Source organism: Sciurus carolinensis, chromosome 10 (genome assembly GCF_902686445.1).
Source record: "Sciurus carolinensis chromosome 10, mSciCar1.2, whole genome shotgun sequence".
NCBI classification, from domain to species: Eukaryota; Metazoa; Chordata; class Mammalia; order Rodentia; family Sciuridae; genus Sciurus; species Sciurus carolinensis.
This window is the reverse complement of record NC_062222.1, coordinates 71,450,670-71,475,530: the sequence shown is the minus strand read 5'-3', so window position 1 is coordinate 71,475,530 and position 24,861 is coordinate 71,450,670. Positions and strand designations below refer to the sequence as shown.

Here is a 24,861-nt window from a genome sequence, read left to right as displayed (position 1 = left end):
CGTGTTATATTGTGAATAAGATTAATTACTTGTGCCAAACCAGACAAATATTCCTTAGTCAGCATGCACAAGGCAAAAAAAACCCCCAAATACCAAAAAACAATGTCGTCAAAAGAACAAGGACTACAATGGAATTTGTAAAGATTCAATTGACAAGAGAATGTTTCTTTAACATCAGCTCTTCATGCTCTGTAGGCCTTTGCACACTGATGTATTATACTGAAAAAACCTACCACATTGTATTAACTTAAGGTTTTTAAATGCATCTGGGTAGCAAAGACAGATACCAGTGGGGAGGTCAGCAAGAGACTGACCACAGCTTGAGAGAACCAGGCAATTTTACAAGGGACACATTGGCACCAGGCTGTTGGTAAGGGGGGAAGGGGTTAAAAGTATATTTTATATTTACTTTTAATAAGCTTAGCTTTATATTAAAGGTTAACATTCATTACCTTATTAGTTACACTTATTTCCAACAATTTTGACACTGTAGGCAAAGTTTTTCAAAAGGAAAATATACTCTACAACTAATAGTGACAGTTGATTACCTGTGCAATTAGTTGAATTATAAAATCTATAAGAAGTTTAGATTCTTTGTTGAACATGCCTTGCCAAAGCTTGTCCACCACACGTTGTGTGAAATAAAACACATTGTTCACCAATACCTGGTAGCTTCCTCCACTGGTAATAGGCAGAGATGCATCTTCCCCTAAATTTCAGTAGGAAATAAAAAGTCTAAGAAAATTGATATCTACCAGCACAAGACCAGATCCTCAAAGAAAACATGATAAGGAAAATGAATATATCTATGAAACTTAAGAAATATGACCACAGCAAGATCTTATGTACTATTTCAAGAAAATGATGTTCACAGTCATAAATCAGAGTAAATACTGGAAGAAACAGTTTCAGCAGGATAAAAGGGCTATAAATTTGAGATTCCCTGTGAAGTCCCTTACAGTAAAGACAGTATGTGATAAGCAAATAGCTCTTCAACTGAGGTTGTCAGTGACAGAGCATCTTCATTTAAGAGAAAAATCAAGTCAGTTTACTAGCTACAAACGGATTCTGTGTTAAGTAATAAAGGGTAAAACAAACAAAGAAAAAACCCTCAATATTAAAGAAAACTTTCCATTTGGGGATATACTTTTAATAGCTATGAATTAATACAGGCAGAAGAGAAGAGAGATTAGCTTCAGAAAAATTATGAAAATCAAATATCTCCAGTGGTGGTGGGGCCTGTAGCACCCCCCCCCCATTGCTATTAGCTCTGCCTCTTTTTAAGGTTATCCCAAGGTTGCAATACACTTACTGCTTTGAGATGATAATCCTCCTAGTCCCTCCTAACCAGAACACTCTCTCCAAGCACCTCTGTAGAAATTTTGGAGGTTCCAACTGAATGTGATTATTATTCCCACCTCATTCTAAATTGCCCCACTAAGCAGAACTCTTCTTTTATGTCTTCATGTGGTATGACTGATCTCAACTGATGGTAACAGTTACAAAGTAAGGCTTGACACTTAACTTTGAATGCATAGCTACATGTCAAGATACTACCAAAGATTTCCTTGTAAATGCTCTGGAAAAAATGTTAATAGCACAGAGATTCTAAGATTTATATTATCACCAGCAACTCAAAGGAGCACGTAAACTAAATCATTACCTTTCATGCTCCTATGAATTCTTTTTTATCTATAAATGGTGAGTCCATTGTAGATATATTGTTTTATAACTTTATTGTAAATAAATACAGACATATTGAAAAATCATACTCCAGTGTGTTTTGACTTTATGTCCTAGAACACATCCTAAGGAATAACGTACATACCAACAACTCACTCATTAAGTACATATTTTATGAAACAGATATGTAAAAAAATTGTACATGTATCTATATGAACAAGCATATTTATAGCACTTTATTTAAAATTGTCTATCATTATACTTCTACATGTCTATCAACAGATTATAAATTTATATGTTCATATGATAGAATATTATAATAGTAATGAATATAGACTCTTGCTACATGCAACAACATGGATAACTCTTACAAATATAATGTTGAATGTAAGAAAGCTAGAATAAAAAGGAAGGAGAAAAGAGTTAAATTTAAAAAAAGACAGACTTGGGGCTTATATAACAAAGGAGAAAGACTATAGGCACTTTTATAAAACAAAAATAAAATACAAAATTACCCAATAACACATCAGCTGCAAGCAAATGATCCATTACACTATCCAAAATGTAAGTCTGAAATTCTTTTTGCTGAGTTCTTGTAGATCTTTCAGGGGAAGCCTAAATTGATAAAAATTATTAGAGTTAGAACTAACTACACAAAGATGGGGTTCAGTTGTTACATATGTTATGAAATGTAATAAAAGGTGAAAAAAACTACTGGTAAATTTAAAAACATGACAAATATATATGGAGGTAATTTTTCTTGCCATAGAATTAAAAAAAATTAAAGCAAAGGTGAAACATCATCTTCTTGGAATCCATTCTTTGAAAAACAGTATTCTAAATATTATAAGTATTTAATAAATATTTGATAAACTATTATACCTCACTTCCAAAAGAGATATGGCAGTATATAATGAAATAAAGATAAATCATAAAGCCATTAAAACAAATAAAAAAGCCCGAATCTAGTTACCAAGAGGAAACATCAATGAGGAAGTATTTATAACAAAAAAAAGAAAAAAAAACTAAGTCCACAATTTAGCTCTGAGCTTCCCAAGTATCAAGAAGGAGAAAAAAATATAGCTTACAAAGCTTTTTATTATTTCTAAAGGAAAGCACAGTAGATTGACAGCAAGGATATATGTTTTCCTACAATTGTCTGAGCAGATTGTTCTCTGTGGGTTTTATAAGGATAGTGAACAGCTCTATAGGTGATATCTTTAATAATGGTTTTACCAACTACAAGATGATGGTTTAAAATTATCTTGAGTAAAAGCTTAGGGTACAAGGTTAAACCATGTCCTCAGACAGCATTTCCACTGGTTATTATGAATGACAATCTGGGTGCCTAAATTTCAAGCATCTAACCTGGTAAGGACAAAAAAGAAAGGTGAAGATCCTTCCCTCATCCCTCAAGTGCCAGTAGTCCTAGCAATGCTTTTGACAGAAGACGGACATCAAACCACTTAACCAGTCACATGTCCCTTCTTGGAGATCTGTGTGTTTAGATTCACAAATAACGCTGATGGCTTTGTAAGTGAAATGAAAGAAGCCACTTGCACAGAAAACTTAAGGACTATATTTACAATCATGTTGTACATGTAAGCTTTAGAATACTATTTTGTTATTCTTTCAAATCTGATTTCAAGATGGTCCTTTCAAAGGTTTTAAAAGAACAGTTAAAATCTGAGCTCTAAACTCAGATTAAAATTATTAACCTAAGGATTAAGAAACTAATGGCTACACCAAAGTTTTCATGAGCAGTTCCTCTCTCTCTCCCATTTTCATGATTTTTTTTTTTGACAAGGTCTCACTCAGTATGTTATCCAGGTTGACCTTGAACTTGTGATCCTCCCATACAACCTCCCAAGTAGCTGTGATTACAGCTGTGTGACACCTCCACCCCTGATGTTTCTTGTTTAAATTGCTAAAATATATGTCTAGTGACAGTTAAAAGAATACTAGTGGTGAATTTGGGTTGTCATTAGACTAATATGAAAAAAGTAAAGGCCTTCTCCTGTTTTTAATCTTAATAAATTCCCCTGCATAGCTGACAGATTAATATAATGTTCGGCAGGAGACCTGTGACCAAGGCCTACCTCACGGCATTAATACTGAGAGTCCTACTCCTGTCAAATGAAGAGAAAGTAAGAACTTTTTAGTGATAAGCAGTGATAAACTGAGAGATTCACGAGAATTTCCTTGGAATTAGATCAGAAACTACTCTATCCAACAGCTTTAGTGATAGGAATTTACTAAGGAGTAAAGATTCTTCATTCTCAGGAGGATATGAGCATTTTGAAGACAACTATACTCTCTCAGGATCACAATTAACTTCAGGTGGTTTGGGATAAGTAATAATAAATAGGGTTTATCAAATCTTACTCAAAGTGTTGGAGTCTGCAAAACAGAGGGACTCTAAAACAGAAATGCTTGATCAGTCAACATTACTTATTTTTATGAAAAAAATATTGTTTCTTATTCCAAAAGGATTTAAGGATGACCAACAGGCATCAAATCCCCCAATTTTTCTCACAGAAGCTGCCTAGTTCAAAATGTTCTTACTGACCCTTAGGGCAGCCTTTTAAAGGACTGAAGATTTTATGAATGCAATGTCTCTTCTAAATAATTCATTACACTACTGTTATGTACCAGAAACAGTGCTAAGTTATATACATTATCTCACCTAATCAGCATAATACCCCTTGAAGTAAATACCAACATCCCATTTTAGAGGATAAGGAAACTGAGGATTAGGAAGTATAAGTCACTTGGTCACAAGTAGGTTTCAAATCTCACTTCCAGAGGCCAAATCTACATCATATTCTACCCACTCTACTAAAATCTCCATAATGAAGAAAACAAGTGCACTAGAGCAATGCTGCAGAATGCAGGCGACAGTCTCATTATCCTTTTAGGTAAAACTGGCTGGCCCACCAGACAACCAGAATGAAGACAGGTCAGCACTGTGGCCTGCTCTGGCCTCTGCACAACAGATCTGTCTTCTTGGTGAAAATAGCAAAACCAGCCAGCAAAAGATCACTGTCAACTTTCTGAGGCCTCAGGAACATCAGGCAGAATCTTCCTATGCTGCCCATAGGCCAGACAGCCTGTGGGCACATGCTGCCCAGGGAGAGAGAGGCCTATGCTCAGGAAGGCCTGGTATTTTGTCCTGTTTCTATAATGGGTCTTTATAGAAGAGAATTTTCAGCTTTTGGTTCTTGTGCAGTATTCCCCTTGGCTGACCCCTCAGGCCCACTTCTGTCACTGATATGTGTGACAATGGGGAGGAGGTCATGTAGACAATGGTTGAGTGGCACAGTGAGTGCCTCAGACCACAGAACATTGCGTGTGCTATCAGAGAAACACACATTTCCACTTGGCACTCAAGTTTTAGTACCTTTTCCTCCTCTGTGCACATACTCTGTGGTGTGTTCTCATGCACTTTCCTTCCACTGCCATAGTAGTATTCACTAGCTGCAAATCCATTTGTCCTTCCCTTAAAAAAGGCCACTTAATCAATATTTAACATATCTTAAGCACCAGCCAGTGTTATGAATATTGCATGCATTATTCGATTTAATTCTCAGAATAATACTGAGAGAAGTTCCTTTCACTACATCCTTTTCCACATGGGTAAACTGTACCGATGTGGGAACTGAACCTGGCCAAGGTCACACAGCTATAACCAGCACACAATTATTCTTCAAAATACTTTTTGCTGAATGATGTATGTGTATTTGACTCTTACAACATGTCTGCAGAGATATAGTAAATAATATCATTCTTCATAGTTAAATTTAAGCAGATGAAAATGCTGTATGATAAACAACCCAATATTTCTTACTCTAACTGTCATAATCTTTCTTTTGTATCACACTGTATCCCTTGTATTGAGCCTCACACCAGTCTGTACAAATGAGATTCTTTTATTTCTAGAGATTGCTAAAATAGATAATTTCACCTCTTTTGTAGATATACCTAAGTAAGCAGATCCTCTTTTTGGGGAGGATCTGTGTTGTCCAGGCTGGTCTTGAACTCCTGGTATCAAGGAATCCTCCTGCCTCTGCCTTTCAAGTGTTGGGATCACACACTGTGTCACCAAGCCTGGCAGTAGATGCTTCTATGATGAAATTCTAACACTCATAAGACCTTATTAGACTAAAATTCAGGTTCCTTTTATCATGTAGGTAAAAAATGTTAATATAATTCTCTTCCTAAATTTCTTCAGGGATAAAGATCTCATAATAATACTAAAAATCATATATTTCTAATTTTTTTTCCAGTACTGGGGATTGAACTCAGGGTCAATCTACCATTGAGCTACATCTCTAGCCCTTTTTTATTTTGAGACAGAGTTTTGCTAAGTTGCCCAGGGTGACCTTGAACTTGTGATCCTCCTGCTTCAGCCCTCTCAGTAGCTAGGATTCCATGTATGTACCATTGTACTCAGGTGTACTTTTTTTTTAATGTTATAGGAGGAAATGGAATTAAAAGTTTTTGATAAACAAATATATTTATATATATATATATTTATTCATTCTCTGGGCATATTAGATTTAAAATAGTATGCTAAGTTTTAAATATAAATTTCTATCCTTCTTATTAGGTGGCATCCTAACATCCTGTTTGGGAGTGCCAGGGATGTAATTAATACTTAAATGATTTCAAAATACCTATAGACTATACCAAGGCACTGGGCTAACTGTTGTGAGAGGTGAAAGAACACATGAAAGTTGATTTCTTAATTTGTAGGAGTTTGTCATCTTTCTAGGAGCTTTGTTTTTTCCTCTTTTCTGGGAGCTTTAACCCTGAAACTACCTGTTTCTTCCAGAACTATAATCCCAGTGCTCCCAGCTTCCCAGTACAACTGGGAACAAGTCCCCTGTGACAAAGACGTGCCCACAAAAATGAGCACCTTACCTTGAGGTTCAAACATGTATATCAAACTCTTTCTATTAAAAATATGAAGAAAAGAAAGTTAACTATGTAATTCATCTGGGATTAATTAATGGGCTATTAGGGTTCCTATAAACTTGAAAATGCTATCACTGAATATAGCCCCTTACCTCATACCTTTCATAAATATGTACTTTATTTTTGTGCTCAATTATGCTATCTTACCAACATCTCTTCTGAACTTTATCCTGCTATTTTCTGATAAGCACGTCATTTTTCATGGAACATTCAAAGTTTTACCTTATACACTATAAGATACTGACCATATCTTTTCCTCGAGCTTTTTAAAGTTTTCAAAGGGGATAACTCTATCAGACATGCTTTTTAATTCTACCACGCAGATTAATGATGAAACCAATTAGTTTCCTGCCAATATAAATCACTGTGGTCCTGGTTAAAAAGCTTAGCATGACTAGTTCCTAAATCACATTGGTGACTTCTTTAACTGATCAAATTGAGATGTTTTCACATGAATAAAACACCTTCTGTGGTTAACTGTATTGGCCACTAGAGGGAGCAGAGGAAGCTCTGGTTCTGTTGTCAAAACCCAGATAGAGCACTAGGATTCAATCTTTCACTTCCCTTCACACTTCCCTCCATAGACTATTAGATCCTATCTATACTAACTGGCCAGAAGAACATGAATTTATAGGAAATGTATTCTTTATTAGATTCCCTCTCTGTGATCTTTTATTTTCTCTGGGATTTTTCTAAGTGAAAAGTTTTTTGTTTTTTTGTTTAGTATATCATATTTCTTTTATTTTTATTTGTTCTAATTAGTTATACATGTAACAGAATGCATTTCGACTCATTGTACACAAATGGAGCACAACTTTTCATTTCTCTGGTTGTACACGATGCAGTCACACCATTTGTGCAATCATACAAGTACATAGGGTAATAATGTCCGTCTCATTCCACCATCTTTCTACCCCCATAATCCCTCCCTTTTGCCCTATCCCAAATTCCTCCATTCTTCCTGTGACCCTCTCCCCACATTATGGATCAGCATCCACTTATCAGAGAAAACATTTGGCCTTTGGTTTTTTTGGGACTGGCTTAAGTGAACAGTTTTTAATGGTTTTCAAAGATAGCTAATTTCTAGGGCCAGCAGTGAAGCCATTTAAGGTTTAGAGTCACTCTCATTTTTTGATGTGTTGCTGACTATTACCACTTACCAGGAGAAATGGCAAGCAACCTAGAAATTTCTGCCTCAGGGAAAATTCAACAAGAGAATAATGAGCAACTATTTACTAAGCATAATACACAATGTTTTAAGCTGCACTAGATAGCAACAGCAATAATAACTGGCAGAGAGAAGGTGAGGAGAAAGTGCCGCTAGGTATTATCAACATCTAGGGAAGAAGTTGGTATGCTAAGGCCTGTGGGCCAAATCAGTCTGTGCCTGTTTTTGCAGATTAAGTTTTATGGGAACAAAGTCATGCCCATTCCTTTCTGGGTCATCTGTGTCTTTCACACTACAATGGCAGAGTCAAATGGTGAAAACAGACTATGTGACCCAAGCAACCTAAGGTAGTTACTATTTAGCCCTTACAGAAAAAGTTTGCCAACTGTTAGAGAAGAGGTGATAAAAAAATGAACTGTGGTTATGGCTGAGGGACTGGAAAAAAGAGGAGTAAATTGATAGAATCTAAAGCATGTTGAGGGATTAAAATTGTTCCATAGTCCATGTTCTGCCCATGTTTAACTTAGAAGAATTAGAAATCTTAAGACATTTAATACAGAACTAGCCTAGTTATTAAAGTTCTAATTACCAAAGCAATGTCAATGAGATGTAAATGCACTTCTTTGCCATTACCTCCAACAAAAGATCAATTAGTGGAGTCTGCTTGCTGGCAGGGGTAAGGCAGAGGTTGTCTATTATTAAGACCCGCATGAAGTCAAAAACAAACTTTTTAGCTGGGTGATTGGTCAGATATGTCTTGGTGCCCACATTGCAGTATTCTGATTGGCTCCTGTTCATCCCTGTGTCTGCAGCAAAGGCTTTAAATTCTTCAGCTGGAGATCCAACTTCATCATCAAGATCCGTCACCTAGTGAAATCCAGCGGAAGAATTAGGTTTTATGTGACACATTTACCTGTATATTCCCTAAAAATAAAATTACAGTAACAGCAGTATTTTCCTTCAACATTTATCTATTAAGCTACTCAGCACATTATTTCACTCTGTCTTACTTGACCCTTGCTTCCAAGGTAGTAATCTGGCACCATATGTCACAGTTATTCAACATATGGTCTTTCTGACTGACCACTAAAAATTTAACTGTTTTATGTAAAATCACATTATCTATTGTGTATAACTGCCCTGAAAATAAATGAAATAGTAACATGAGAATGACTATATCTGTGTATTTGAAGTCTACCTATTGAGAAGTGAAATGTCTCAAAGTTTCAGATAAAAATATAGCATAATAGTACCTAAGGGCTACTCCATTTTTCATAGATGAAATAAATCCAAATAAATAATAAAATGACTGCCAATTTTGATCCAAGTGAGAGAGAAAGATAACATGATGCTAACAAGAAAATGATATTTAAATATCATGAAGGCTTACAGTTTTATCAGAAATGAGGATTCTAAAATTATAAAGAAGTCAGAGTGTTAAAGTCATGTATTATATTTGTCTTTCTCTTAAAAATTTCCACAATTTTAGAATTTTAGTATTTTACATTTACACATGGAGAAAAATGAGTATGAGCAAGGTAGTTTATTCTAGTACAGGATAGAAATGAGAGAAAATATCATGAAATTATGAGGTATAATGAGGGGATAGCTATCTGTTGGGTTTGTTTTGAAGGACAAAGAAGTATCAATATCATGTAGGATTTAATAATTTTCTATTAAATTAGTAGAAGAAAAAGGTTGAGCAAAATAAGAAACATTGTGAGAAGAACCAACATGTATTTTACTTTCCAGAAAGACAATTAACTCTACAATTCACTATCCAGCAAATGCCTACTTTATGAAATAAGAAATAAATTTAGTCTGACTAGAGTTGTTACCTGAAAAGAGCGTTTTATAACTACACAGTTATCATAATGTAAAATAAAAAATGAATCAACAACCTCTAGGAGAGAGAAATTACTAACAAAGGACTTACAAGAATATGGTCAATGACAATAAGAAGTAAAGTTCACTGCTGTTTTAGGGAAAAGCAGAGGGAAAGTGTGGGGAGCTAGACACACGGACAATGATGTAAAAGGTGGTATATAAAGTCATGAAACTGTAATTTGGTCAGAAGCTTAAAAGATTGGCAAAAAAAAAAAAAAATCTGCTAACCATTGAAATAGACTAATTCCAGTTTTGACATTTTCCTCCCCCTTTCCTACCATCTCTGAGTAAGGGCGAATATTGAAGGGGAAGACAGTTGCTGCTAAGGCACACAGGAAATCGGGGCTCATCCACATGGAGGCAAGGTCTGGAACGTTGTGATATAAATATCTAAAGAACTGCATCAGGGTCACTGGATATTCCCGGAGCCAGGACCCCTCTTCTTCTGATTGCCAAGGCTGTCACAGGGACAAGGGAAGAAGTATGTCAGAGAAGTCAACACCAATAAAAATTACTTCAAAAATCCATTAATCACTAGTCTTCTAAAAATGGATACACTGATGGTCCAGAATGCTATAAACCACACATATGAGCAAAAACTTCTGTGCACACACATGCAAATAAATTTAGAAGTTATTGAGAATAAAAACAATAGCCCCAGAAACAGGCAGGATGTTTTTCTATTCCCTGGAGTTCTCAGCTCAACTGTGGTTTTGATTATTTATAATTATCAACATAAGTACTGCTGGTACCAACAGTGGCTATATTACCATTATTATTGTTCCACTGTGCATCATGCCAGAGAGTTAGGAGTAAGATAAACAATGCAGATATCACTTCATCTTCTGAGTATCACATTATCATGAATACAAAAGTAGAAAAAATACATAAGCATTATATAATGTAACAATAAACATGATGATAAAGAATAACCAATATATATGCATATTTTCTGATACCTTATAATTTTGTATTTATTTATGAATAGGTACCAAAAAAAGAATGCTTATATTCTAAATTAATATGTCTAATGGTAATTTTTATTCTTAGATGGCATAACAATAGTCTGACTAAAATTAGATTTGTCAAGTATTATTCAAAGAATTCAAGTTAATACTTTCTCTTAAAACACAATCCTAAATTGGGTAAACAAATTAAGTCATGGAAGTATTTATGTAATATAGGAACAATATATTTGGTCATTTACTCTTAATGTTTCATAACTATGTTAGAAATAATCAGAATAGCAAAAGAAAAAATAAACTTGCACTGTTAACATTTTTAACCTCTAAAGGACAGTGATTTTAAACGTTCAAACAATGTATTATTGTTAGAACTTATACCAAGATGTATATCCACTGTACACATGGACACTCTGTATTATGTTTTATTATCCTAATAATATAACTTAATACTTATAAAGCACTTACCACATGTCAGACACTATTTTAAGTACTTTGTGTATACCTCATTAAATCCTTAGGACAACCCATAATTCTGTTATTATCAACTGTTTAAGCTGAGGAAAGTGATGCATATAGAAGTCAGCATATTTAAAGTACTAGTGTTAGGACCCTGGTTTCCAGAGTCCATGATCTTAATAACTACACAGACTATTCATAGAGATAACAAAACAATGAGGTTCTAGAGACCACATAGTAAATAAGTAGCTATAGTAAATAATAAAGGAATTCTACTTTAAAACACACACACACACACACACACACACACACACACACACATTACAAGCAGGTTGCCTAGTATCTTGGTAACTTACTGAATTCAGCATGCTGCGGAGCATTCCCAACAATAAAAAAGCAGCTTCTGTACATACATTGTGGATAGAAGAAACCACAGTTCCACTGGAGGCAGGAACTCCAAAAATAAACGTCCAGATAGAATCCAAATCAAACTGCAGAGGTCAAAGTGATTAAAGTAGTCACTATTAATATTTTTTTTCAGGAACAACCTGTATAATTTATAACATTCTAAAATTTTTCTGAACTTAATTTTTTAAAAAGTGAGCAATTAGAAAAAGATAGAGACCTAGTATCCTTCCATTGTTCATTTCAAGCTCATTTTTAAATTAAAAAAAAATATATATTTTAGTTGTCAATGAACATTTATTTTATTTATTTATATGTGGTGCTGAGAATCAAACCCAGTGCCTCACACATGCTAGGCAAGTGCTTGCTCTACCACTGAGCTATGACCCCAGTACTTCAAATCCATTTTTATAGTTATATTATGTATCATCCTGAATTTTACCTTAGATACCTATGTTTTAAACACAGATTTCTACCTTATTTCTAAAGAAAGCAAGCCAAAATAAAATATATGCTAATTAGCCTAGAGATGAAATTACAGAAATGATGATTTTAAGCAGGATCTTTAATGAAAGCATGATAAACTCACTTTCCCCCACCACTGTCAGCAATGTTCAAATTTGAATTTAGATTACTTATGGATAAGGTTTGACAAAATAAAAATCAATTTGAGGACATTTATCCAAAGCAGCTTCATATAATACTTTATGAAGTATTGCGGTGTGTGTTTAAAAAACTGCATAAGTAACCAAATTGCGAGTTACAAATCCATATTTTATTTAATGTAAGGGTATAGCCTGTATGATTTCACTTAAAAAGTTTTGTCATCTACTAGAATTGATCTGAATATTATTTGTCAAAGTTGAGTTTAAAAGTTAAATTCCTAAGTCTTTGTAGGGTCACAAACATAAGCCACAGATACACATTCATAATAGTCTTCAAGCAGAAGTCAAATAAAGCTTTACTATTTCCTACCATGGATATTTATCTACCATTAAGAATTTTCTAATCAGAATCTGTATCTATTTGTTTTATTTTTTATTCTTTGGAAATGAAATCATATTTTTACATAAAATTATATAACTCCAAAGAATTATGTACATCACCATTAATATACAAAGTTCTTATGCATACATAATCACAGAGGAAATCATAAAGGAAAAAAAATCATAAAGGAAAAAAAGGTAGTGACAAAGGACTTCTTTTTGGAAAAATTATCTACAGAAGTTTGGTGGAATTGATAATTAGTTTTACTATTATTAACCCATTACCCTTTGGTCATTTTTTTTTTTTTTAATAAATAGTTACATTTACACCTTACTAGATAATTCCTACCTGGCCACCCTGCTTATATCGGCCGCTGATGACAGGCACACTGACCTGCAGGTTCTCAGGCAGCTCACTAACTGGCTGCTGCAGAAACAATGCCATGAGGAGAAAATAGAGGGCAGGGACATTAGTATGTTTAGGAAGGAAGGACTGAAGAACTGGAAAACCAGGAAAATGACAAGCATCCCGGTTAATCTCCCTGACTGTTGATCTCCCACCGGCACTCCTGCCCACATTGAATCCTAGGAGAAGAAGAAATACAATAAGAAAATTAACAACCAATAACCAGGCTGCACTGACAAAGAAGGGAGTAATTCAGTATGTGTAACATGTCTATCCTGAATATTCATATAAATACAGGTGATTTGCTATTCAATTGCTGAATAAATCTTTCAGTCAGTTTCACTTGACCAGTTGGACTGGGCTCATGGTTCAATGGTAGAGCACTTGGCTAGCATGCAAAAGATCCTGGAGAGAATAACTTTTGGGCTGGGGATGTAGCTCAGTGGTGATAGGCTTGTGTAACACATGAATAAAAGCCTTAGGACTGATCCCCAGAAATCCCCTGACGGTCCTGCCCCAAATAAAAACTTCTGAAGAGCTCTAAGATTTCTGCTTATATTTCCCTAAAGAGAGAGTGAAATTATAAATATTGCTGAAATTGAGGATGCTACAAAAATGTAATTTAAAAACATACTTGGTACAATAGAATTAATATATTTCATTTATCCTGAAAATCATGATAAACCAGTTAACCTTATCTACAGATTTAGAGACATATCTAAAAGAATAAACAAATGACCTTCTTCACCACATAATCTGTACTGTTGGAAGGCTGCCAGACAATGGGGCAGCAAGTACAAGCCTACTACTGTGGCTGTGGCTCTCACTGGGGCTGAGTTGACCACCCATAGACTTCTGTAGAAAACCAGTTTTTTCAGGAGATGGTCCCTTATTATTATATGGCTTATAGCATCCATGCTTCTATCAAACCTGTTTCCTGTTTTACAACAAATTTCAGGGTACAATCCAAACATGGTTCTTCTGTTACACCAAATCTAGCATAGTGCTCAGCACAGAGAGGATACTGGCCAAATTTTCAATAGAAATCTTTCATGAATAGCAATCAATAGATGAAAAATTGATTTTTCACTCTGAAGCAATTTATTTTTCAAAAGGAGATTCACAATTTTTAATTTCTTTCTTTTTTTAAGGATGAAGCAGGCACATATTTGCTACTACTATTTAACATAATAAAACTACACCTTATGTCTAGGTTGCTTTTTAGGTATTTTCTCCTAACTAACTGCTTGGCATGATATGAATTAATTTTCTAAAGTATAGTTTACTAATTAACAAAAAAATATACAGCAATTTATCAAACACTTTCATACATCATCTTATTTTTGAATCACAATGAACATAAGACTTAGAAATTGCTATTATCATTTTTATAACAAAATGTTCCAAGTTGTTCAAAGTCACAAAGTTAATGAGTGGTGACACTAGGATTTGGAATCCAATGCCTCTCTATTCCAGAGCCTGCCAAGTGTTTTCTGTCTCCCTTGTCCCTGTCAATGGTATTGCTGCACTTTTGAAGCCTGGCTAATTTAGGATAATAGGCTGGTTTTTGTTTATAATAAATTTTAAATGACAATAACTTTAACTGGTATTTTTATACATTAAGTAGGAAACCAGTTTTTTATAAAACCATAAGTCCTAAAAGAAAACCAATAGTATGGGGCTTAGCATGCCAGAGGCCCTAGCACTATAAAACAAAACAAAAAGCAATACTAGTATTCTCACTTTTCCTTTCTAAAGTTTTATATATTTTCTCCCTAAAATTAATCTTAAGGACTATTTAATATAATATGATTAGGCATTAATTCTAAGATTTAAGTTAAAACTGCATATAAAGTATTTTTGAGCATGTGTGTGGTCCTGTGGTATTGGCTGCTAGGCAAGCACTCTACCACTGAATTATGTCCCCAACCCTTTTTAAATTTTATTTTGAGACAAGTTCTTGCTAAATTGCCCTGGTTAGCTTTAAACTTGAGATCCTCTTGCCTCAGCCTCTGGAGAAGCTGCGATTACAGAAGGGTGGCAACACGTCTGGCTTACATGGAAAGTATTTTTGTTTAAAAAAAAAAAAAAATTGACAAACTAATAACTGTGAGTTGAAAAGTCAAAATCATTAGGTTACTTATCAAATCAAGGAGAAATAGATTAAAATGAAAAGATATACACACTTATCACAGACACATATGCACATACACAGTATACATATATATATATATATATATATAAAATGAGCATGAGCTTAGGTAAGAATTAAAAACAAAATACAACAGGTTTATAGGTGAATGTGTATGTGTGTATGTGTGTGTGTGTTTGTGTGTGAGAAAGAGAGAGAGAGAGAGAGAGAGAGAGAGAGAGAGAGAGAAAGGGGGAAGACTGACTACTTCAGGGAAAATTAAATGGCTTCAAATTTAGATTGAATATTTAGATTCCTGTTTTTGGAATCAGAGCAGCATATGCAACATACAAGCAGGTATTTATGCAAGACAGACACAATTCAAAGTACAAAATCAGGGTGGGTCAGACATGGGAAAAGCACTTCTTTCTAGTATTATTGAAGAGGTGCAGGACAGAAAAAACTGTTCATAACAATCACATTTGTAGGTTATATTCCTCTTCATAACCCATTCAAAATGGTGATCTATTTTCACAAGCACAGAAGTATCTATAATGAACACTAAAAATATATATAAAGCAAACAATTATCTTGAGAAATCATTTCACAGTGCAATGGAAATGGTATCACTTCTTCTTACATACAAGGTATCCTCAGAAATCTTCCACATGTGAAATAACAGTAGTACAGAGCTGAAAGCTGTTTTCTTATCATTTACTTTGATAGCTGAAGTAGTGTGGGAAACATCTACTTATTGATACTTTTACATTTTTAATAAACTACATAATAAATTCTGACCCTTAACTTCCCCATCTGAAATATGTGAACAGACATTCTTTTTTTAAATTTTTACATTTTGATTCATTGTACACAAATGGGGTACATCATTTGTTTCTATGGTTGTACATGATGTAGATTCATACCATTCGTGTAATCATACATGTACATAGGGTAATGATGTCTGTCTCACTCCACTATTTTTCATACCCCCTCCTTCATTTCCCTCTACGTAATCTAAAGTTCCTCGGTGTAATCTACTTAGGTTAGACAAACCATAATTATATATGATTTTATGTATGTTACAGTGACTATGTATACATGTGTGTGTGTGTGCGTGTGTGTGTGTGTGTGTATATTTTTAGTTGCCAATGGACATTTATTTTATTTATTTATTTATATGTAGTGCTGAGAATCAAACCTAGTACCTCACACATGCTAGGCAAGTGCTCCACCACTGAGCTATAACTTCAGCCTGACAACATATTTTTAAAATACTTTAATAATTGAGTATCTATACTTTTCATCATTGTCTTTGAAAATAAATTTCCCAAAGTAAGGCCATTAATATGAACAGAAATAAGCTAGTAAATCTAATATAGGAAATCAGGAAACTCTAATTTTCTAGTATTAATCAAACATTCATTGTTGAAAACAGCTACAGAACCAGTACACAGAGGATAGAAACTTTGACTGAAATGTTGAATGAACTGTACTTGAGTGGTAATATACTGTGACTGTTAAAAGCATATTTCAGATATGAGTGTTATGGATTCAAATTTTGACACTTCCTAGTTATGTATTAAATGAATTCACACCATGCCTTGAATATCTAATTTGTAAAATGGATATGATGGCCTTTCCACTTCACATAGTTATAAAGCAAATGAAATGTTATTACATGGCAAATGTTTGTTTAATAACATACACAAAGTAAAAACTCAAAATAAATAATGGTTATTATTACTATTTAGTTCTACTGATAATCTGCTAATTATATGCTTACAGTTCAGAAAGGACCTATATTACAAAAAAAAAAGAAAACCATAAACAATTCCCTGAGATTTCAAAACTTAATAAACTATCTCTGACTTTAGTTTGAATTTGAAAGTATATAAGCTTTTCATCCTATCATTAATTAAAATTCATGACTTAACAGTTACTGGATACACTAGAGAGTATGAGCGTAGGTAAGACTTAAAAACAAAATACGACATCTTATTTTAAAGCAGCTGACTATACAAGTTCCATACCTAATACAGTTCCAATCTTATTGGTTAAGACAGAATCTGTCTGTTCAAGCCATCCTCCACCACTGAGTCCTTCTTTAAACTTGATGAGAATAGACTGATTACTCAGCAGGACAACAAGAATTCTCATGGCTGCCGTCACTGTAGTGGAATGCAAGTGTTCTTCCATAAACATCATAATCCAGTCAAAACCCAGTGTCTTGACCAGTTCTTCACAAGCTCTATTCAATAACAGATGAATTTTAAGAAACAAAATTAATTTCAGAAATTAGGAATTCAAATTAGAAAAGAAAAATATGATTGGTTTTTATTTTAACCATATAAATTTCAGGGTTAAAAAAAGTCTACATAAAGCCAGTGGCAATTTTGTCTTTTGCTTGATGTGCAACTAGTGATAGCAAATGTACCATCGATTCTAAAAATGTTTTACTTACTGAAAGTTAATGCTTGTTTTTTCTTTAGATGTATAAACTAGTTTCAGCAAGATATCTAGAAGTCTGTTCCTCAAAAGTATGAGATTAGCAGATACAAGACCTCCAAACTCTTCCTCAGTTCCTAAAATAAAAATAAATTACATTGAATATCCCTCACAGATAAACAAGAATAAAATATCCAACACATTCTTTGAAATCTCCCTGAAAAATATATCTATTATAAAACATACTAGATAGGATTACTTTCCATTAAAGTGGTCATTTCCCTTTAGAATCCTGAAAATTGTTTATTTACATCTAACATTGAAACTAGTAATAATCAAGCTTGATTATCTTATTAATATTCCCCTCCCCTACTCAATAGGGAGAAAGGCACTGAATAAAGACCATATTAAAAAGTAAAACCCTATAGATTCTTAACCATCCAAGTCATTATTAATTTCTAGTTTTTTTCTGAAGGACAAGTTAAATTATCAGATTCAAAAATTGAAAACAGGAAGCATAAACTTACTCAATAAACACAATACATAGAAGAAAGAATTACATAGCATAGAACAGGGGCAAAGACTCACAAATGCACAAGAGAAATTGGAAAAGAAAAGAGGAAGACGGGAGCTTAGGGGCTCTTGGTGGATAGTTCTGGAAGCACAGGCGTTGGGCAGCCCCAGTCTTCCAGGCCAGCTACACTGCTAGGGAAGTGCTGCAGGTGATGAGCCACAGTCCACACACTTCCCTCTATGTAGACAGAACTGATGCTCAAGCTGAACCTTACTGTGGTTATATACTTTACTTATTTGGGGACTGACTACTGAACTTTCTTTTAAAATGCTAATTTAGTGATTTATTCATTCTGGATGCTTCACACTCACCAAAGGGAACTCAATACCCTCCTCTTCCAAGGGGCCCAGACTGGTAATTTGCACACTGCCTTATCAAAAGCATATCATATGACCTCACTGCTGTAAGAATAACTTCCTTCAAAATTTTCCATAATAAGGTAACATTCTACAAAGAAATTTAAAATTCTCTTTCTTTTCATGTCAATTTTTCAGTAAATTATGTCTCCCCTACTTTTTAAATACAGTTTAAAACAATGAACTCTGCAAAGAACTTTCAGATTAATATCATCCCACTGAAAATTGTTGGTTTATTCTACACTGCATATCCCTTTTATGCTATTTATATTATTTTGTATTGATTGGCATATCACTGTTCAGCATTATTCAAGACATTTTCTTGGTAGATATGTCTATTAGAAAAATACTGTGTCTAATCTTTTCAAGAAAAAGTGTGATTTTACTTTTTGGGGAACATCATGTAGTTAATAGAGTTATCAGTTAAAAGCAAAAAAAAAAAAAAAAATATATATATATATATATATATATATATCATTCACCAACCAGAGTAGCAATGTGCTTCTGTTATTTCAAATGGCAATAAAGTGATGAGAATACTAGTTTAAACAACTTGGTGGAGCAACAGAAAATTTTACCAATTTATACATTCAACCACTGTACTCGTAATGTCAAGGAGGATTTTACCACAATTCTGTCAGTACTGAATCTGATGCTCAGTAAAAACTATAATGAGTAGACAAATATTTTTCTCACATCTGTTTTAATAAATGTGTTACATATTTTCAACAGTCTTTAAAGTATTTTTATTTTCTAATTCATAATTTACTCAGCTTATATTAATTCAAAACTTAGAACTATCTTTGCATATGGTAGGGTAGGTTAAAAGCTTAGAATGCTGGTTTGAATCATTTGGGTTCAGATATGGTTATTGCTATGACCTTATAAGTTTCTCTTACTTCTATCTTTCTAGGAGACAGGTTCCTCCTTTGTAAAATTGGAATAGTAGTACCTACATCACAGTGTGGTTGTGAGATTATATAGAAAACTTAAGTGTTCAATGAGTTTAGTCCACTGATTTAATATTTATTCTTCTCATTCGTTGCTAATTTGTTTTCACAAACAAGTATCAACATTGTTTCAAATGAACTGGCAGTAGGTAATTGATCAGGGGTCTTATGTTCTAGTCCTGAATCTGTCACCAACATACTCTGTGATCTATAGCAAATCACAAAGTCTTACAAATCTCTTGATCTTTCTATTGACAATCATGACCTCACCACTCTCTCTTATTCATGAAGCATAGGGGAGGCAGTGCTCAGAGCAGGAGAGCCAATGCAGAGAACATCTCTGCAAGGAGTAAGACATTCGGTACATCTCCACCCTTTATGTGGATAGGGTTTTGAGAATATAAAAAAGATCATGTACATAATATGAGTCTGGAATAATGTAACAGAGAATGAACAGAGTCACCCTTCAGGATCCAAAGGGAACTGGTTACAGTATCTCTTGTATTTATCAAAATACACAATATAAAATGTACTATTTGCATGTAACCTATGCAAACCTTCCCACATATCTCAAATTATTTTTAGATTACTTAAATATCTGCTATGTAAACAATTGTTATATGTTATATAGTATTGCATAAGAAATAATAACAAGAAAAAAAGTCTGTATATGCTCAGTACAGGTACAATTTTTTTCCCCCAAATTTTCAATATACAGTTGGTTGAATCCACAGGTTTAACCCAGAGATATGTAGAGCCAACTGTATAAGATTGAGTTTAATTTCAAAGATCAAACTAAAAGAGTCTTTCAGTGCTTTCTAGTCAACTTTCCTGTGCTAGAATATACAACAGAAAAATGTATGGAAATAGAGAAGGAAAAATGGGTACCTCCTGAAAAACTTGCTTTCATCAACTCAGCAAAAATTAGAGTTTTTCACAACTTAACAATTTTATATTATATTTACATAAAATGATTCTAGCAAAGTGTTCTTTATCTCAGTGATTATTATTAAACAGGGAAATGAAATTAATAGTAACTAATAATAACATGGATATGATTCATTTTTAGCCAAGTATTACATTTCTGAAGATATATGTATAATTAAAAATCAAATAATGTTAAAATTACACTAGAAGCATTTGCTATTTAAAGGAACATTGCTATGAATAATAATACAAAGCATTTTAGTTTTAAAGTAAAATTCACATTGTATTAAATTTTATAGGCAATGTGATACTTCCACACATTGTATGGGCCTGATATAAAAAATGTATCTGTGAAAGATCAAAAAATGTAAGAAGAAAAGTTATATAACATTAAGACATATAATTCAAATATTCTTTGTGTCAGAAGAGAAAGGGGCATAGCAATTAATTCATCATTATCTTCTCCAAATTCTAGGATCCACTCACCCATGTCAAGTTTCTCTTCATTATTTATTTCCATAACTACAAATTTCTCACAAACTGCAAAGGTTGGCAAAGTAGAAGAAATAAACTGGCCAAACCTTCAAATAAAAGAAAAAAATAAAGTTATGGATTTTATTTTCCTTTCCTTCAAAGAAACAGCAAAACATAAAAAAATGAAAAACTAATTCTTTTTAACTTTTATTGATCTTTAAGTGACTATACTTGGCTTGCTTCCTCTTCAACCATCCCCAATAGCAGTATAAACTATAATGCTTTAAAAATATAGTTCTTTAGAAGTATGATTCTTTAATGCACTAGCTCAAATGGTTTTAAAAGCCAAACATGACTGATTCAAGTTAAAATGCTCTAACATTAACTGTATGGATCCGCTGTAGACTTTGTGGTTAATTTGGGATCTGGAAATACTGGCAAGGATCAAATACCAACTCTAACACCTTTTAATCGTGTGACCTGGGTCAAATGGCTTAGCTTTCCTGGGCTTTCATTTCTTTATTTATAAAGGAGGAAAAGACTTAAAAACATTGATAATTTCAGCAAAGCAATCATTACAATGCTAGGATAAATAGTAAATAAACAGCGATTATGATAATTACAATTTTCCAAATGAATTCTTAAATTCCAGTTTTAAATGTTGCCAAGTTAAAAGCATGCTTTCAAGGTACATAAAAATAAGTGAGTGACTGGAGACTAGTCTACTGATAATAACCTAATAAATGGGTATGATTTCACCTGAAATACTTGAGAAGTTATAAGAGAAGTGGTGATCAAGTTCAGTTCAAGCAGATTTCCACTTGAAAAATACTTTGATTAGGTAGTTTTTCTCCCATTTTTAGTTTAGAAGGGGATTATAATATGAACATAAGAACATTTCTGCAGAAATTCTATAAATATGCCTAAACCATATTTCTTTTTTCAGCAAAATAATATTTGCATCGTAAAAGATGTGTGAATATGCAACAATCGAGTATCAGCACCTGTATGGGTGATGAGGACCAAATACAATGGCAGTGGCATGTCCACAGTGGGTGTATATGTTTGTGTGTGTGTGTACATGAGAACTTGTCCACATACACTTGAAAATTAGCAGAGTTAAAGGAAGAGAGCTAGGGACTGAACACCTTCATGTCCAGGCTAACCAATCTCATTGGACTAATTTCCACATCTTTTCTCACCACTATTCTATTATTCACTGGTGGCAGCTACTGGGCTTTGCTTCATAAAAGCAAGATGTTGAGGAACTGCACATTTTTCATGCCTTACAAATATCATGAATGCCATTAACATTACTGCTATTGTTATACAGGCACAGGAACCAATTACATTCATCTCATTCATCTTAATCTCTTTGGTACTTTTAGTTAATTAAAAGACAAATACAAAAGTTGTGTTCACTACCTGAGCAGATCATTGCTGTTGGGAAAACCTTGTAGCAAGAAGCTTAGCACATTACTAATAGCAGCAATGGTAGGTTGGGATAAAGACATATCTCGAAGGGTCAGTAGCAGCTTTGGGATTAACTGGAATTCCCTCATTAATTTGGCATTCTTAGAAGCTTCACTGTAAGAGAAGAAAGATTTAATATATGGTATTATCATCTTTTCTGTAGCTGAACAACTAACTACATGGGTATTAACAAATACCTGGACTCAGTGAGCAGTTCAATAAAGTGTTCAAATAAGGAAAGATGAAGTTCATATGGTGCATGGAGCCACACCTATAACAAAAAAAGAACAGTGGTATATTTAAAGTTAACAAAAATTCCCAAAATGTCATTCCAACAAAAACAAAGACAGTGTTATGGATTTTATTTCACTTATGTAATTAACTAAATATAACCACTTCATATATTTTTATTTTTTGTAAAGTCCTGTAAAACTGCTTGTACATCGGAAAAATATCAATCACTACAAATAGCCAGTAAAAGGACAGTTGATGGACTTGTCATACTTTAATAATCTGTTATAAGTATGTTCCACATGTTTAATATTTAATAATGTAACAAAAAAGATGAACATGAGGAGAGAAATGGAAGATAACCACAACTACAAATCAAACTTCTACACATAACAAAATGATTAAAATGGGAACTATATGAATGAAATTAATAGCAGATTAGACACTGTGGAAAAAAAATTCAGGAAACAACAGAAACTATTCAAAATGAAGCATATGGGAAAAAAAATATCAAAAATAAGTGACCAGACAGTGCATTAGTGATTTGTGAGACAATTTCAAGCAATCTTAGATATGTGGGATTGTCCAGAAAAGGGACGAAGGGCAAATATTATTTCAAATATTATGAAAATGACAAATTCACAAATTGACAAACTCCATGCCAAAGAAAGATAAAGAAAACAACAGAGACTGATATCTTTTAGAGTGTGAAAAGAATAAAAACAGTCAATCAGACTTATACTGCATGTGAAATTTTCATTAAAAATAAAGAAAAAAGAAGACTTTTTCAGATAGAATTCATTGCTAGCAGACTGGCACTATAAAACATGTTTAAGGAAGAATTATACAAAATAGAAATTTGGATTAACAAAAATGAATAAGGAGTGCCAAAAATACCATATGTGGGCAAATAAAAAAGAATTTTTAAAATGCCTTTTAAAAATGATTATTTAAAACAAAAGCAATATGAACTATTGTGGATATTCCAAACATTTAGAAGCATATGTAGAAAACAATGGGACAAAGGGTGAGAGGGAAGAAATGGAAATATGCTGTCAAAAGGTATTTACAAAGTGTATTCTTCAAAGACAATAAAATTTTCTGGATGTATATATAAATTTTAGGGAAATCAGTATAGAAGAAAATTTTTGTATGCGATAACCATTATTTATATTTGTGAAATGGCTTTTTAAAATGGGGTAAATTAGATATTTATAGATTACTTATGATTTGGGATAATAAAGGATTATATGAAGTCATAAAGTGTGCAAGACACTGAGAAATGAAGCCAAAGTTTGTAAAGCAATTGCATTTGATGTTGGCATATTAGATTTTAATCAGGTATCTGTAAATGAAGCTAATCTATGATTTGAATGTGTCAGTTACTGAATGAAAACAAGGTTAGGCTGGATTAGGCAAACCTCTTAACTCCTCCACAATCCTTTCTGCACACCTTATCTCTGTATTTCCAGAAGTATTTAATCAGCTATTTTTTTCTTCTAGAGAATTGAAAACCTTGAGACATGGACTATACATTTTAGCTAAAACTAATATAGCGTTTGGTTCAAAAATATTCAGTAAGTGCTTTCTAAAAGGAGAGGTTTAGGTATTAGTAATCTGAATAACAAGCTAAAAAAATGTATACTTTATTGTGTGGGAAAGGGAATTCACTGGGATTTCTTAAGTAAGTGATATATTTATGCCTTAAAAAAAAAAAAAAAGAACTAGACAACAAAGGTAGACAAGATTGAGGAAATGCAGGAAGAATTGAGAACAATCCCAGGAGGAAGAAGTGACCTGACTGGGGCCTAGATTAGGATATAGCAGCAAAAGCAAAAGAGGAAGACCATGAAATGTGAAAACAGAGTCTATATGACTTAGTGTCAGACTGCTTACAGACAGAGAGGAAGAAGGAAGCTGATTTTATAATTTCAAGTCTAGGGAATGGTGGTGTTATTAATAGAAACAAAAAAGTTAGAAGGAAGAGCTAATTTGGGGAGGGATGTTAAGTTCAGCTAAGGTATTGGTGCTGGGACATTAAAATGGAAATGCTTTGAGAAAGAAGCAAGAAATAAGTCTGGAATTCAAATGTCAATTTAGAGATTTAGATTAGAAAGTTAACTCCATAGAGATGAGACCATGGTCTTTACATAAAATAATGAAAATTTTATAGTCAGAAAATTTTATTAAAAGTAGTAAGAGGGACAAAAGAACTAGGACAGTGATGCCTGAAAGCTAGCAAGAGAGGCAGGAGACACAATAAGAGGGTAAGGAACCACATCAAGTGCCACTGAGAGCAATGGAGGTTGAGAGCTGAGTACAGGCCATGAATTCTTAGTTATCCTCCTAGGCAAGACAATCTAGTTT

General features: G+C 33.5%; 1 protein-coding gene across 1 annotated transcript in view; it reads right to left on the bottom strand.

Moving 5' to 3' along the window:
* The window catches only part of Wdfy3 (WD repeat and FYVE domain containing 3), a 240,559-nt gene that overhangs the window by 39,997 nt on the left and 175,701 nt on the right, over nucleotides 1–24,861 (bottom strand). Inside the window, exons 28-38 of the mRNA XM_047566015.1 lie at nucleotides 22,461–22,534; nucleotides 22,216–22,377; nucleotides 20,803–20,897; nucleotides 17,526–17,646; nucleotides 17,095–17,312; nucleotides 12,877–13,112; nucleotides 11,493–11,627; nucleotides 9,994–10,173; nucleotides 8,462–8,695; nucleotides 2,199–2,298; nucleotides 549–709 (exon numbers count right to left, since the gene is read on the bottom strand). Of these exons, the coding sequence (XP_047421971.1) occupies nucleotides 549–709; nucleotides 2,199–2,298; nucleotides 8,462–8,695; nucleotides 9,994–10,173; nucleotides 11,493–11,627; nucleotides 12,877–13,112; nucleotides 17,095–17,312; nucleotides 17,526–17,646; nucleotides 20,803–20,897; nucleotides 22,216–22,377; nucleotides 22,461–22,534 (1,716 nt within the window). The remainder of the gene's footprint in view (nucleotides 1–548; nucleotides 710–2,198; nucleotides 2,299–8,461; nucleotides 8,696–9,993; nucleotides 10,174–11,492; nucleotides 11,628–12,876; nucleotides 13,113–17,094; nucleotides 17,313–17,525; nucleotides 17,647–20,802; nucleotides 20,898–22,215; nucleotides 22,378–22,460; nucleotides 22,535–24,861) is intronic.